The sequence below is a fragment of the Acanthopagrus latus genome, chromosome 15 (genome assembly GCF_904848185.1).
Source record: "Acanthopagrus latus isolate v.2019 chromosome 15, fAcaLat1.1, whole genome shotgun sequence".
Classification (NCBI taxonomy): domain Eukaryota; kingdom Metazoa; phylum Chordata; class Actinopteri; order Spariformes; family Sparidae; genus Acanthopagrus; species Acanthopagrus latus.
Genome location: NC_051053.1, coordinates 26,213,244 through 26,228,044, shown reverse-complemented (window position 1 = coordinate 26,228,044; position 14,801 = coordinate 26,213,244). Strand labels below are relative to the sequence as shown.

The 14,801-nt window shown below is 42.9% G+C and overlaps 1 protein-coding gene across 12 annotated transcripts in view; it reads right to left on the bottom strand.

The window, feature by feature from the left end:
• Window positions 1-14,801, bottom strand: part of atrnl1a (attractin-like 1a) — a 221,588-nt gene that overhangs the window by 80,410 nt on the left and 126,377 nt on the right. For 8 of the 12 annotated variants that reach the window (XM_037124440.1, XM_037124441.1, XM_037124439.1 and 5 more), the window contains one exon: window positions 6,327-6,405. In XM_037124440.1, coding sequence (XP_036980335.1) covers window positions 6,327-6,405 — 79 coding nt within the window. Of the gene's footprint in view, window positions 1-3,732; window positions 3,872-4,256; window positions 4,439-4,521; window positions 4,630-4,915; window positions 5,230-6,326; window positions 6,406-14,801 lie in introns of those variants that run through there. The other 4 variants (XM_037124446.1, XM_037124445.1, XM_037124450.1 and 1 more) reach the window with 4 other exon arrangements.

The following is a 14,801-nucleotide window of genomic DNA, read 5'->3' as shown; positions in this document are numbered from 1 at the left end:
TTTCTGTTCTTAGTTTAACTTAACAGCAGCAGACAAACTTATATTAGCCGACCTGCGATTTAACTTCTGAGCTCGCTGCAGTGATGTAAAGATGTATTCAGGGGCGTGTACGCCATCATTACATGTCATTACAGGAAACATCAAGGATATAATTAAGAAAATTCAGGACTTATAGTGACACATATAAATTAGTTTTGTAATATTGAAGGTCTGCTTAGCATTCACACAGATTTATGAAACAAGTCTCCGCTTTGCTGACGAGGCCAAAAGTTTGTGTAGTGAGATTTTTTTTTTTAAATTAGTTATTTCATCTGACAGATTTCAAGGTAGGCGAGAAGAAGAGCGATGAAAAATGGATCTGATCTAGTTGACGGGGGAGGAGAGGACCTCAATCTTTGTCCTTCTGGCTGGCTGTCTCTCCAGCTTTTCATTTGTCTTTTGACTTATTTATCCAGCCGAGAGGCAATATTAGCTTCAATATGCAAACACCAAACCCCAACACATGCATACACACACACACACACACACACACACACACAGTCTTCAGAGGGGCAACCCTATTAGGGGGGAAAACCAGATACATCTTGCGCAGGCTGTCTCTGCGCATCAGCATTAGAATTTCAAAGTAGCTCTTGATTGTTTGATCTCATATCCAAAAATGATTGTTGGTTACGAAAAAAAAAAAAGAAAAAGAAAAAGAGGAGTGTGAGGAAAAAAGCAATTAACATAAAGCTGTGGTTCTATTAATACTCGGTGTTCTCTGTAGTCTTGTGGCTGGTTGTGATCCATAATTAACAGTGAAGAGATCCCATTTTCACCTTCTGCCGCGGTTCCCCCTCTGGACCAGCTCTCCTGAGAGCAGCGAGCACACCATCCTCTTCACGCCACGCGCCGAAGAAAGAGCTACTTTATTTGCTTCAACCCCACAGAACTGATATTGACACATTAATATTTCAAATCCTCATGTGTCAGCGCAAACTTTATTCTTTTATTTTTAGTTAAAGGCAGCTGTAAGTGTTGAACAGCTGGATGGTATCTGTGAGCTGTGCTGCAGATCTGACAGCTCAGCCTAAAGGGGACAGGAGCTGCCAGAGCGAGACGGATCACCTGCCAACATGATGCTGCAGCCATGATTTGAACCTGTGCTTCAAAAATATTAACAAAAAAATTAAAGGCAGCGGATGTCAAATCTGTGTGTGTGTTTTATTACACGTGACAGGCCCAAATCTTTGTGATTAATGTGACTCTTTCGCCACACGTGGATTAAATTACCTGACAATTTCCGTCCCGTCCCGTTTTTTTTTTTAATATTTCAATCATTAACGCTTGTTCAAGGGTTGACAAAAAAACATTAAAACAAGTGAGGTTAAGCTTTTCTGCTGCAGCTTCTGGACCAAAACCTTTGTAATCACACTACGGGTTCCACAAACACAGACTAAAGAATAAATTAAAAGTAGTTTACAGTCTTCATGGTCGTCCACATTGAGAGCAATTACAATGCTGATAACTACAGAGATGTGACCGTCCAAAACTGAAGCACAATAACACTGATGATCTGCTGCTGTTGTAAGTCACACAGAAACTGAAAAAAACATGTAAAACTCGTAAAAACTTGTAGAAACCAAAAAAATAATATCCCTAGAATCAAGTGAGACGATGGTCCTGTAAATATGGACAGAATTTGATTGACTGCCAGTGTTGCTGGCATCTATAAAAAAAACTCGGAAAATAATCCCAAACATACAGTTGACTTGAATAAAAATGATTTTATAAACCAATCTTTCTACGGATACAGTTCTTGGTGTCCTTTATGACTCGGCCATGGAAGCAGCTGAACCCTCGATGTTTCACCTGTGTTTGTTTTTTAAAGATATTCAACCTGACAAAGATCTGATGAAGAGAGTTTTTAGTTTGTTTGTTGGAAATGTAGGACATTTTCCTGTGCGGTCATATCGGAGCATCGAATAAAAAAAAAAGCTTCACACGCAGGCTGATCAGTAATAACTGCTCCTGCATATTAACAACAACAATATCTGCCTGTATTGACCGTCTCTCCCCTCCGAGCCACCTGACAACAACAGTTTATCTCCGTAATAATCAGCCCAGCAGCACATACATCAACACAAGCAGATGATAAAAAACACGACATTCGGCTTCATTGATTAGCATTGTTAATTTCTCGCTCGGCGGTGCAGGCTAAGTGAGGCTGCTGGAGAAGAGCCTGCAGAGCGCAGTGGGGCCGGGATGGTTACAAGGAAGAGATGAAGGTAGAAAAATCAAAAGGCTCTTCATCTGTGTGTGTGTGTGTGTGTGTGTGTGTCTCTCTGTGTGTATAACTTCAACAACCAACAGTAGAAACAATTTGAACTGAATACACCAAAATCAGCACAGTCATAAATAACAGACGTGTGAGTTTTTACGATCTCGGTGGTTGAGGTCTGATTATGTTTAGGAAATATTACCTTTCGTGGTTGAAAAGGCAGGTGTAGCTTAGGTTTCCATTAACAAGGCCCCAGATAGCAGCAAAATCGCCACAGTTGACCGTCCACAAACCTGTGATTTAGTTCAATTACAGACTGAACCAATGAAAAACGACACAGACGCCTGTTTTCTCATTGTTTGCCCATTGAAAAGTCACCAGCAGACAGAGTCAGAGTAGAGCCTGTCGACCTTTGAGTTCAGCAGCAAGGTGTTAAATCAAAGTGACACGCAGCACCGACAGTAGGTTTGTCATATTCACTCCCTCCGATGTAAAGCAACGGCTCATGCCAGAGTAAAGAAATTCAGAATCTGGTTATGTGTCGAGCCTAAAGCCTCATGTATCCTCCATTTACACAACTGCCCTCATACTTCCATGCATCCTTCACATTTTCATGGTTGTTAAGAACTAAAACCACGAGACGATGCCGCTCAGATTCAAACCAAACTTGTGGAAATACAGACGAAATAACTCAAGATCCAGACAGAAGGAGTGGGCCATCGTAATTAGAGCCGGCATCATCATTTCAGCTCAGGAAAGATTTGACGGTGTCTGCAATTAGGTGGAAAATTAATATGTGTGTGTATATCATTATCAACAAGCAGCCTAATGAGATGGAAAATATATATTAGACATCACCAAAAAAAAAGATACACTCCCTGTAAATCAAATATTTGCTGATGGAAACGCATTTAAAGAGATTTTTTATAGAGACGGAGAAACACTCCTGATCCACAACCAGAAGCGAAACTCGGTTCTTATTCCCACGCAGCCGCAATCAAAGGTCGTGTGACTGCAAACATCGATATCAGCCGCGATGACGCCAGACGTGAAATCTGACATTTTTAAGACATTTGTCTGCTTGTTGCCTGCAACAGGCCGTGTTCCTGTTTGGGTTAACGGGCTTCTTCTGCTGGCACTCGGCTCATTAACATAGTTCTTACATTGTGGTTTGGCGGCTCGCAGCCGTCCGATTCACTGGTGACATTCTTTAGGGAAGCTAAAAAAGGACAAATCCAGAAAGAGCTTCTTTAATGCAACAACTGACTGGTGAAGAAAATGAACTAAATACATTTTTTTGAAATGTCACGGTCTCCCTGAGACTGAGTACCATTACTCAGTGAAATCTATTAAATGTTTTCTCTTCTTTCTTTATTCAGACACTGCTTGAGCTGCCTGAGAGTGAAAGATCACACTTCGTGCCACTCATGATGAATTAATTATGTGGTGGAGAGAAAAAAAAAAAAAAAAAAAAGAAACTGATTTCAATTCAAATAGGACATTAGCTGTAGAAAATGATGGAAAGAAAGTAAAAGTTTAATCGTCAGAGTTCCTGCAGTGATGATTTCTCCCTCGAAGGCAGAGTTTCCATTTATTAGATCCTCTGTTATCCTAAGGGAGAGATGGGGGAAAAAAAAACAGCCCTCAGGACAAAACAGGGAGAGACTGAGAGAGAGAAAGACAGAGAGAGCGACATAGCAGGAAGTCTGGGTAAATAAACCAACTGTGCAGTAAATGCAGCATTGCGGTTCTGCTGTGATATGAGGCTGGCGCTCATAAATAATGTAGCTGAGCGTCGGCCGGCCTGCAGCAGCAGCAGCAGCAGCAGCCCGGCGCTGCTCCTCACCGCCGCGGGAAAACAAGGCAAAACAAACACCTCGCTCGTCAGGTCACAGGTGGATCAACACACATCACGGAGCGGTATCACTCGCTACACCGGAAACACGAACAAATACAGGAGACAAATATTGTTCATGGTGCAAACAGAGGAATGGGTTTATTTCACATGTATACGACCTTTTTATCAGGCTGATTATGTCAGTTGTCACTGTTTTGTTCAAACATGTATAGAATCAACCTTCAGCCGTTCGGGGACAGAACGACAGCCAACACACACTCTGGGGAGCCCTGCAGAGAGAGCTCTATATCTCACCCGTCCAGCACCACCAGGCCCAACAACTGCAGCAAGACAAATACAGGATCATCTCATCTTAAAGTGATTGTGTAGGTATTCTTGTTGGTGTTTTAGAGACGGTAACTACCTGGAAAACAATAAGCGTCTCCTCGACTCTGGTCAGGTAGCTTTACTTGTTGCTACAGTAACCGCTCGCTCTCACCGACCAGCAGACATCCAACATCACCGGGCCGAGCTTTAGAGGAAGGACAGATACCGGAAGCTTTGTTGCTAAAGTACCAGAGCGACGTCCCTCCCAAGCTAATAACACTCGACCGGCCATTTTTATCTCACAACCCGAAAGCAACTGACTCAAGCTGATATTTTCACTCATGCTCATTTAGCTTCTTTTGTGTGTTTTCGTTCTTCGATCAATCCTTTTATTTTTCTTCCCTTGTCAATCCTGCCTGAGTTTCAGCTATTACAACAAAAAATAGCAACAAAAAACTCAAGATACATCTCCTCCTGCTTCTTTAATACCGGACACATACATATATATATAGAAACATAGACTCCTCTGTTCTTTGTGCTGTAAATCTGTGTGTCTGATTTTTTGGTGACTCAGACCCAGTAAGGGATTGTAACACATGGTATTTTCTTCGGGGAGAAAGAAGCGCTGAGATGAAGAGCTTGCGAGCGATGCCACGTGCCTCATGTCTCTATGACAACAATATCTTGTGTTTTATTGTTTTATTTGACATCGGGACATCAGAGTGGGGATGGGTGCGTGACAAAGAGTACTGAATATCTCCTCCTAGGCCGGAAAAAGAGCGACAGTGACGTCACCAGAGCCTTTCTGAAAAGCAGAGAGGTTTTTTGTTTTGTTTTGTTTTTGTAAAAACTGACGCAGACACCAGCGCTCAGAGAGAAATGTGGAGACATACAGATGAACTATATAGAAACAGCCAATATTCTCGCTGATGTTCGTTATGTACGTCAGACAGGGACATCAGTATTAAACAGAGATTGCATCATAACCTGTTAAAAACTCCTTGTACGTGTAAATACTGAAACTTAATTTGCACATGAAAGCAGCAGAGATTTCTGCATGATGTCAGCAGCAGCAGTGGCAGGAAGGGAGAGGATCACAAACCAACAAGTGTATTTAAGCACAATAGTTCCCTCTGGAACATGTGCGGATTACACCAATAAAAACAGAATATTATCATCACTGCTCATGAGCAACACTGATTCCTCCCTGATGACTCAAACACAAAAACACAAAACACTGAGAAAAAAATCTTTAAAAAAACACTGAACAAGTGAGACAGAGACTGCCAGAGAAGAAGAAGACCCCAAAACAAGTCAAGCTGGTGAATTGATAACGGGTATAAACTGTGTGTGTGTGTGTGTGTGTGTGTGTGTGTGTGTGTGTGTGTGTGTGTGTGTGTGTGTGTGTGTGTGTGTGTGTGTGTGTGTCTCTCTATGGGGACGGGTCAGGAGTAAATATGAAATGAGGCGGCATCTGTTGGGGCTTTAAGTGATATATCACTCCATTCCACTTCGTTTAGCATCACTTCGTCTGAGTTAATTGGTTCATGAGGAGCACTAATTAAGGGGGATGGCCTTGTTTATCGTCACAGCGACGCTCGTTAAGCTGAGAGATCTTCTCCTTTTTTTTTTTTTCTTTTTTTCTTTCAGGACTGGTGACATTAACCCACCCTTCACAGCTGTGGGTGGAGGGGTGGGGGGATGCGTCAGTGTATATTTACATTCGTCCTCGATGTGGCAGCTGCATCAAACAGCTTATGTGCAGCAGAGCGGAGCGCCTGACAACATGTACTGTACGCAAACGTCTGCATACATCGCACACACACATACTGTGACACGCTGATACTTTAAGAAACACACAACCAGACAGGAGATGATGATGATGATGATGATGCATCCTACCTCTCTGCGTCGTGAGGCCCAGCAGGTCTGTTTGATTTTCCAAACCACGGCGGCAACCAGCAACAGAGACAGGAAACAGCTGGAGAGAGGACAGAGACATGGCATTAGTCCATCAATCCATCAGAAATCAATGATTCCTGCGTAGAGCAAACAAAAGACACTAAAACGTACGACGTAATGATGCACCGGGTCATGAGTCAGTTCCTTTGTTTCTACTGTGGAGTGGAGACACATTTCTGATTTCATTACAGCCCCTAAAAACAGTCCTTTAATTGTGTGACTGCTGATAATGAGTCCCGCTTATAATTGACAACTAAATGGAGACTAAATATGTATCTGACACACTGAAATAACAGCTGTGCCTCACTCGGTGGTAAATGGACGGCATTAAAGCTGCACTTTCCTACATTAACAGATAAAAGGCTTCACAACTGTGCCTTCTCTTCCACCCATCCACACACTCACATCCACACACTGACGGCACCAGGCTGGGCGCCGGCCTGCAGATCAGGAGCTGGATCAGCGTTCAGGTTCTTGATTAAAGACAATCTGGACAACCGGTCCTACTGCTAATTCTTGCATATCTGATACTCACAGGTGCCGATCCAAACAGCCCTCAGATTCAAAACTTGGAAAATTGTTTTTTTCTTGGAGCACAAAGTCTCCCCATCACAGAGTGAAGCTTCTTCCCTCACAAACTTTGGCTACAGAAAGCACAACAACCCCACACTGACACTGAATATCTCCTGAAATTAACCTTAATTACTGAAAAAAAGTTTTGACATATGACAACAGTTATGGTGGAAGAGAAAGAGAGATGAGAGATAACACTCTGACCAGGGAGGACGTCCTCTCCTTTGTCAGCAAAACGACCAAAATGTGTCTCCCCCCCACGTCAACCTGCCATCCCTCTCCAACATTCAAGTCACAGTAACACCCGGACGACAGGAGAGAAGGAGGGAAAACTGTCTGAGAGAGAGGAGAAAGCCAGAACAGAGCTTTAACAATCGAGGATGGACTCTAACGTGTTCATCGTTCCCACAGGCAGCTCAAATTGAGTATGACTCATAAATGATCCTGATTATTAAAAGATGTAACGTGATGCGCCACTAACACAGACCTGCCCACTCGAATCTGAGCTGAGGGCACAGGAAGTTAAATAGGTCAACAAGTTGTTGTTTGGCTTTGTTTTAGTCGGACTGATCCATCAAAATATGTCGAGCCCGGCCCAGATACGATCCTTGGGGTTGGCTCGGTCTCTTCTAATGATCGCTCTTCTAATGCCAATCTTCAAACTGTTGTTGGATGAGGCTACATTTCCTTACCAAAAAACATTTGTGGTCATTTTTCTTTTTTTTTTTTTTCAGATCAATGTGGAGCCTCAAAAAACCTCAGTCTGCAGGAAACCAACCGTTTTGAAGGGTTAGTAACGTCGTGTCTGTATCATTTCAGAGGCGACGCAGGGATAGCTGACAATTTCTGCTTCTGTACCATCAGTCTCAGCGGACAAAGTACAGCGAGCAAGAGTTTAAATCTGACCTGCATGAGATGCCAACAAATCACCGTCCAAGAAACTTGTCCTGACACCTGTGTGGTCTCAGGAGACTTACTGGAGTCTGAATACAGTAAATACAGCTCGGCAGCCGCTGTCACGATCGAGCTGCCTCAGAGAGAGAGATGATTAAACACGTTCTTACACAACCTCAGTATGCATGTAATAAATCTCACTGGTTAGGGAAAACAATTTCAAACACTTCTGCTCCTGACGACCTGATCTCTGGACTTTCCTGTAAAAACGCTTGACATTAAGTGGACGGGAAAATAAGCAGGTGGTTGAGCCGCTCTCTTCTTCGAGGCGTATTTAATCTTTTAGCCGGGCGCAAGTCAAAAGATCAGGAGCTTACAACTAACAGAGGAAGCTTCTGGGTGACAAGAGATAAACGGAATCAAACAATAATTAAAAGAAAAACCCACGAGAAACACGCTTTTCATGCTTATAGTGTCTTTGTAGTTCTCCTTCTGGAAATACAACAATCATGCAATCATTGGATAATTACTCCACATTACATATCTCTACTCAGGGTCCAGTATCTGCGTATGACATCACTTTGTAGCTGTCCTTAAACACCTTCCATCGCACAACCACAATACAGCCACAGAGCGACATCTTCACACTAATTTACTGCCCTCAAGCTTCAGTGTTTCGGTGAGCAAAGGCAACAAAGGAGAAAGACATTCTTGGGAAATCTGTGGTGAGATTCAAGACCGCGGTGACCACAGGCAGCTGGGGATCGCAGGACAGCAAAGGGCGGCACGAGGTCAACAAGCGACATGATGCTCTCTAACAAAGAACAAGCTCCCATGTACACACTGATACACACACACACACACACACACACACACACACACACACACACACACACACACACACACACACACACACACACACAAGCCTCTAAGTCCCAATGTCTGGAGGGCAAAGTTATCTGGCCAAACACAAAGCTCCTTTCTCAACCAGAACTTCTGACAAGAGCTCAAAACAAGCGCACCCAAAGACCTAACAACAGGAAGTCCCTGAGAAACTGCTGAGGACAGCAGCTCCGAAACAATCCTCCTCTTCATGCATCTGTGTGTGTGTGTGTGTGAGAGTGTGTGTGTGTCCTCCTGTGTGTCTCTATGTGAAGATGACAGCATTGTAAAGGGTATTACTGCTGTAATGAGCGTGACATTTTCAGACCCAGTCTGCTGAAGAGGCTGCAGCCACGACCTCTTCAGTCCACAGTCGACCTCTCAAGACGCAACGCCACGACCAGGAAATCCCCTCCGGTGATGATGAGGACAAGATCATTACTGCTGCTGGTGGATGAAAAACTTCCGGTTTCAAGACTCCAACTGCTGACTTCTTCAAGATCGTATGAAAAGTTTCCAATAAAGAGGCATGAGCACTTTCAAGAGATGATTCAACCTGTTTCATGGGTCACTTTTTATGATGCCTCCCCACCTTTACCTGTTCCCTCGTGCTATCGTACGTGTGCTTCTTCCCGTGTCAGTAAATTTGGACAGGAGCTCAAGTTAGGGGCCAGAAGTGACGGAGGGATTTCATCATTCAACTGTTTAGTCAGGTACGTTTTCTGTGTTTAAATGTGCTCTATGCAACATTCACTTAATTCAGCAATTTATCTTATTTTGTCTGTTGTTTTTAAAGTGAAATATAAACCTTTATTTTCACAATACTTCCATTTTTTTTTTTACATCCACAAGATCCACAGGCCAAAAAATTAGATATATGTCAGAGCCCCCACTGAATATTCCCCCAGACAATTACCAGAAAGGCAAATACACTCTGTAACTCCTCCAAAATGTTTTTCCATTTTCCAAACGTACCTTTTTTTAAAAACCCTCCACTGGCTGGGATTCAAAATTCAATCAGCCCCGCGATTCTCCATCCAGCCTGTATTACCTCAGCTCCCCATTAATGGGCCACAGGGCCCGAGCGAGGCCATCTAACCAATGGAGCAGAGTGGCTAATTGTTACTATTACCGAGGCATTAAAGGGGGAAGGACGATGGAGGAGGAGGAGGAGGAGGAGGAGGAGGAGGTAGACGGGGGAGAGGAGGGAGGCTGGGAGTGTCCTGTGGGTCTGCTAACACTCCACTGAGCCTCCTGACAGGTTGAATGTCCGGCTACAGGTAACAGATCGAACTGATTAAACAACCGGGGAAAGAGCGAGGCAGGGTCCACGTGAGAGTGTGTTCATGCACTCTTATGTGTGTGTGTGTGTGTGTGTGGCCCGGTTTAAACAGACAACATGCAAAGACACACACACACACACACACGCAGGAGAACACAGCAGTGAAACATCTGACCCCCAGCGGCCAAACCTAAAAATCAATAAGCTATTCGTTGAACATGAGTCACAGAACGCACACGGTGGGAAACTGTGTTTCATCTGCACAAGCAGCAGATCAACTCTCCGCTTCTCCTCCTATACGGTCGAAATTATCTGTTTTTTCACCGCGAGGATCGCCGACTTTTTTCCAACTTCATGTCAGTGAATAAGAAGGATGTGACGATGAAGTGGTCTGAAGCTCGCCCGCGAACCAGATTGCCACTTTACATGTCTAAACATCCTAATAAACCAGCGATCCCCACACCGGACCGCTTTCTAAAAACTAGACGAGATTTTTTAAACATTTTTTGTGAGCCTTGAATCAACGGTGCGTCACATTTCCCTGTAGACAGCAATCAAATCATCCACACATCAAGAAAAGTGAGTCGTATGCAAAAATATTTCTTACTGCTGCAACAACCAGGATTAGTGGTCAGTTAATACACACGCTAACAACAGAACAGCATGTACATGTATGTAAATGTGTAAACTAATCATGTGTATTCATAAAAAAAGCCCTCAGGATACTCAGTCTGTGTCCACTGGGCCTCATTTTGCACTCATACAAAATAATTTGCCTAAAACACTGAATTTGAATATTTCATTTACAAGCAAATTCAATTATATGAGTTTTTCCACCATGTTGGGTCAGTGAGAATAAATCAAATAACAAAGTCTGATTTAATTAAATGAATGTAGGCTTTTTGTGTTTATTCAGTTATTGCATGTAAAGGTAAAGAGAACGACCGCGTCAACAAATGTTTATTATTCAAGGGTTAAACACACAAGTAATGCATTTCAAATTGGTTTACTGTCTCCTGTAATACATAACACAGCTAGTTATTTAATTTCAACATGATAGGAAAAAAAACTTTTGATTAAATGTGACCTTTGTTAAAACACAAGAGTCTTTTTGTTCTTATTTTTCAGGTTGAAGTTTCTTCTCCCTGTGCAGCTTTTCGTGCTGCTTGTTGCAAGAACAGAAAAACATGTTTCTTCTCACAAGTTAATTATTTTTACAACTACTTTACTGACTTTTATTTGATATTGTTTCATTGGACGGTTCCCGAGGAAACTCTGCAGCTTGAGTTTATTTCTGCTGGTGTTATAATTAAAAGTGTTACACACTTAATTACGAGCGCTGACCACTTAATTTGCTATTTTGTGATTTTTGGGCCGGCACCCTGCAGACTCCTGGCCTGCTCTTTTGTTTGGACACCGTATACTCTGCACCTGACATCACTGTATTCATATAAATACGTCTCAAAATTAGAGGAATAATATAAAAAAAAAAAAGAAAAGCCACAAGCGAAATGATTTGGAAATTTATAGAATAAGAATAATCTTGATAAGAAGTTATAAAGCTGGAACTACCAGGACAAAATGTTGAATAATTCAGACGCAGGGTGAACTGCTACATTTCTTCCATGTATGAAGTCCTAGTTGAGTTTTAGTAATTATGTAATTACATTAGCATGTTCTGCTACTTCTGTCTGATCTGGTTTCTTCTGTCCTGAAGGACAAATCCCAGTTTTCATCTACTTCTGGCCGCTACTATTTTTTGTTCTTCGTGATTTTCCACCCATCCACCCACCGCAAAAGGTCCAAACAAACACTGACTTGAGTTGTTTAGGAAAAAAAATAAACACGGGCTGCTCTGCCTCTGGAAAAACAACTGCTTCAACTGCAGAAGTTGGTCTTTACCCACATCGCTCCTGCTCCTCCATGTCTAAGAGCCTGTGGGGGTTTTGCTTCTTTTTTTTTTGTGTGTGTGTGTAAATAATGAAGCAACTCAAAAACCTGAAAAGCTGTAAACAAATAAAAGATATTTGTGAAGAAAGAAAAAGACTCAAATCTCCGTAGAGAGACTCATGGTGGAAGTGAACGTTAAGAGGGACGGTTATTTTGAAATGAAGTGGGTGAGCTCGGGGAGTCTGATGAGCCACTTAGTGCCGAGTAGCTTCTCCTCTGTTTGGGGAAAGAGAGCGAGGGGGAGAGCGAGAGAGAAATGGATTGCTAATCAAGCGAGCGAGAGCTGGGAGTAATTGGACAAAGCTGAACTGCGGTGTCACCAATTAGCATTTGAGACTGTGGAGAGCGGAGACATAAATGCTGTTTAATTATGGCCATTTTCCTTTTTTTTTTACTTTTCCTTCTCGAAGATGAGAAAGAATACATGAGGAGGATGGATGGAGGGATGGAGGGAGGGAGGAGGAGAGTTTTAAACTTTTCAAAATCTTTGTAGACGGAGATTTCTGGGCTAATCAGCGAGACACAGGAAGTAGCAGCTGGGCCTCAATTTTCAGAAATAAAAGCTGATATTTAATAAAACACATCTAATACTTCCACTGGGTCGTTACAGCAGCGGACTCACACTTTAAATGACGCCATTAACGACTACACACCAACAACAACGGCAGCAATGAAATTATGAAATTATGCCTCGAATACATTCAGGAGGAAACACACACTCACTGTTTTCTGTTACTTCAGCTGCAGTTGAGAAGAAATTACTCTTCAGCTCATCCTCTGAACTTTGTGTAACACTCAGGGACGACAACCTTCATTTCATCGTGCAGAATGACAAATAAATGAACCTTGAAATACACCGAGTGAACTGACAGTCTGCAGATACTCATTCAGTGTAAATGTTTCTTTGTGATAATGAAACACAAACTCTCTGCAAGCTTGTGTTTTCCTTGATGACAGACCGGAGAGATGATCGGACACACAGCACAGGTAAGATCTCTCCGGTAATCTCATTTCAATCACTTCACCTTCTGCCGCATATCTTTTTTCCCCTCTCCTCGTTCTCTTCCCGGTGCCAGACTGCATCTCATCACTGTGCATTCTGCCCACAGGCTACTCACCCTCACACAATGGGAGAGTCATGACTCAGGCGCTTTGGCACTCTGGTTCCTGACTGCATCAGCGGAGTGAGGCCAACAGAATGAACTGCACAGACCCACACGTACCTACGTAATGTAGACGCACGTACACGAGCTCATAAACTTGCATCTCCGACATGCTCAGCTGCTGTAGTACAGAGCTGATACATGGCCAAACAAATCCTGGAGAAAGACTGGCAGAATGATCTTTCGTCAATAAAACTGCGTGACCAAAACATTCACTCTCCTTTCTACTCTGTTTTGCCCTTCATCGACTCCTGTAGTATCTGGCTCTTTTGCTGCTTGTTGGCACAGACTGACTACTGGGAAGTTTGGGATTTTCCCACTGGGTTTGTTTTTTAACCCTTTACCTCTGGCATTACAGTCTACACCACTAGCCACAGCCTCAAAAGGACAAAGAGGTGGAGTTATTATGGATCGATGATCGTTTTTTTTTACAGTTCAGTGTATTCCAAGCACTGCTGCAGATCAAACCCTGCAAGATGGAAATGGCACTTCCCGATGCAAAGCCCCTCCAAAGTCCCCAGATCCCAGTCTCACTTTTAAGTGAGACTAACTTATGCAGCACAATTTGCCAGGTAGGAAAATAACTGAGTTAAAACAGGCTAAAATGCTTTTTCATGACCTATCGCACAGACAACACAGATATTCTGTTTTGGTTTGTTTAGTTTTGGTCTTCAAAGTTTTCTTTTGTAGTAATGCTACCATTACATTATTTAAATGTAGGGCCTAAATACATTTCTCCGCAGAGAAAATACATCAACATGACAACATTACGTAACGAGGGCAGGAAATAAACAACAAACATAAAACGCTCCGTAACCTTTTCTCACTCAGAGTCTGGTGCAGTTCAGAGGAGAACAACACATAAACAGAGCAGTGACTAACACACACACACACACACAAAGTCAACACCGAACTCTCCCGGCAAAACTTGACGCTGTCCCCTACTGATGACATCATCCTATGCTGGCCTAAAGGTTGCTGATGTCCGGAAGCCGGCCGTGGGCACTAAAATGGCTCACTTCCTCACATGGCTGCACAGTGACACAAACACACACAAGCACAAACACACAGCGAAGGAGGACGCATACGTACATATACAGGAAGCAACCAGCACACACACACACACACACACACACACACACTCTTGTCCAGTGTGGTAGCTGAGTGGCAGGATCTTGCCTGAAGACAGCAGACTTCATTCCAGACTCCTTCCCCAAAACACTCGCTCATTATATCCACTGTCTGTCTGCGTGACGAGCTGTAACATAAACGTCTCTCACACACTCCAAAAAAAAACAAAAATCACTGCTTTGTCTCGCTGTTTGGTTTTCAGTGGACTCACTGCATGAGGAAACTATTATATGGAGACCGAGTCAGAAACAGAAAAACATCTAAAAACAAAACAGGATGTTTCCTGATTCCTCTATTGGCCATCAAGCAGCTCCAGAACCAGGTCACCCAGATTATTTTCTTAAAATCCTTACTTACTGTCAGCGATTTCAAAGTCATGCAGATGGTTTTGAGATATGTATTGCTGATATTTTTGCTACCAAACCACAAGCGACTAAACATTCACTGCCATTACACTGACCACTATTCTATCTTCAATCAGCTCATGTCCTGCGTGACCAAGACTGGATGTTCTGACTTTGGCAGACTCGCAGTTTCTTC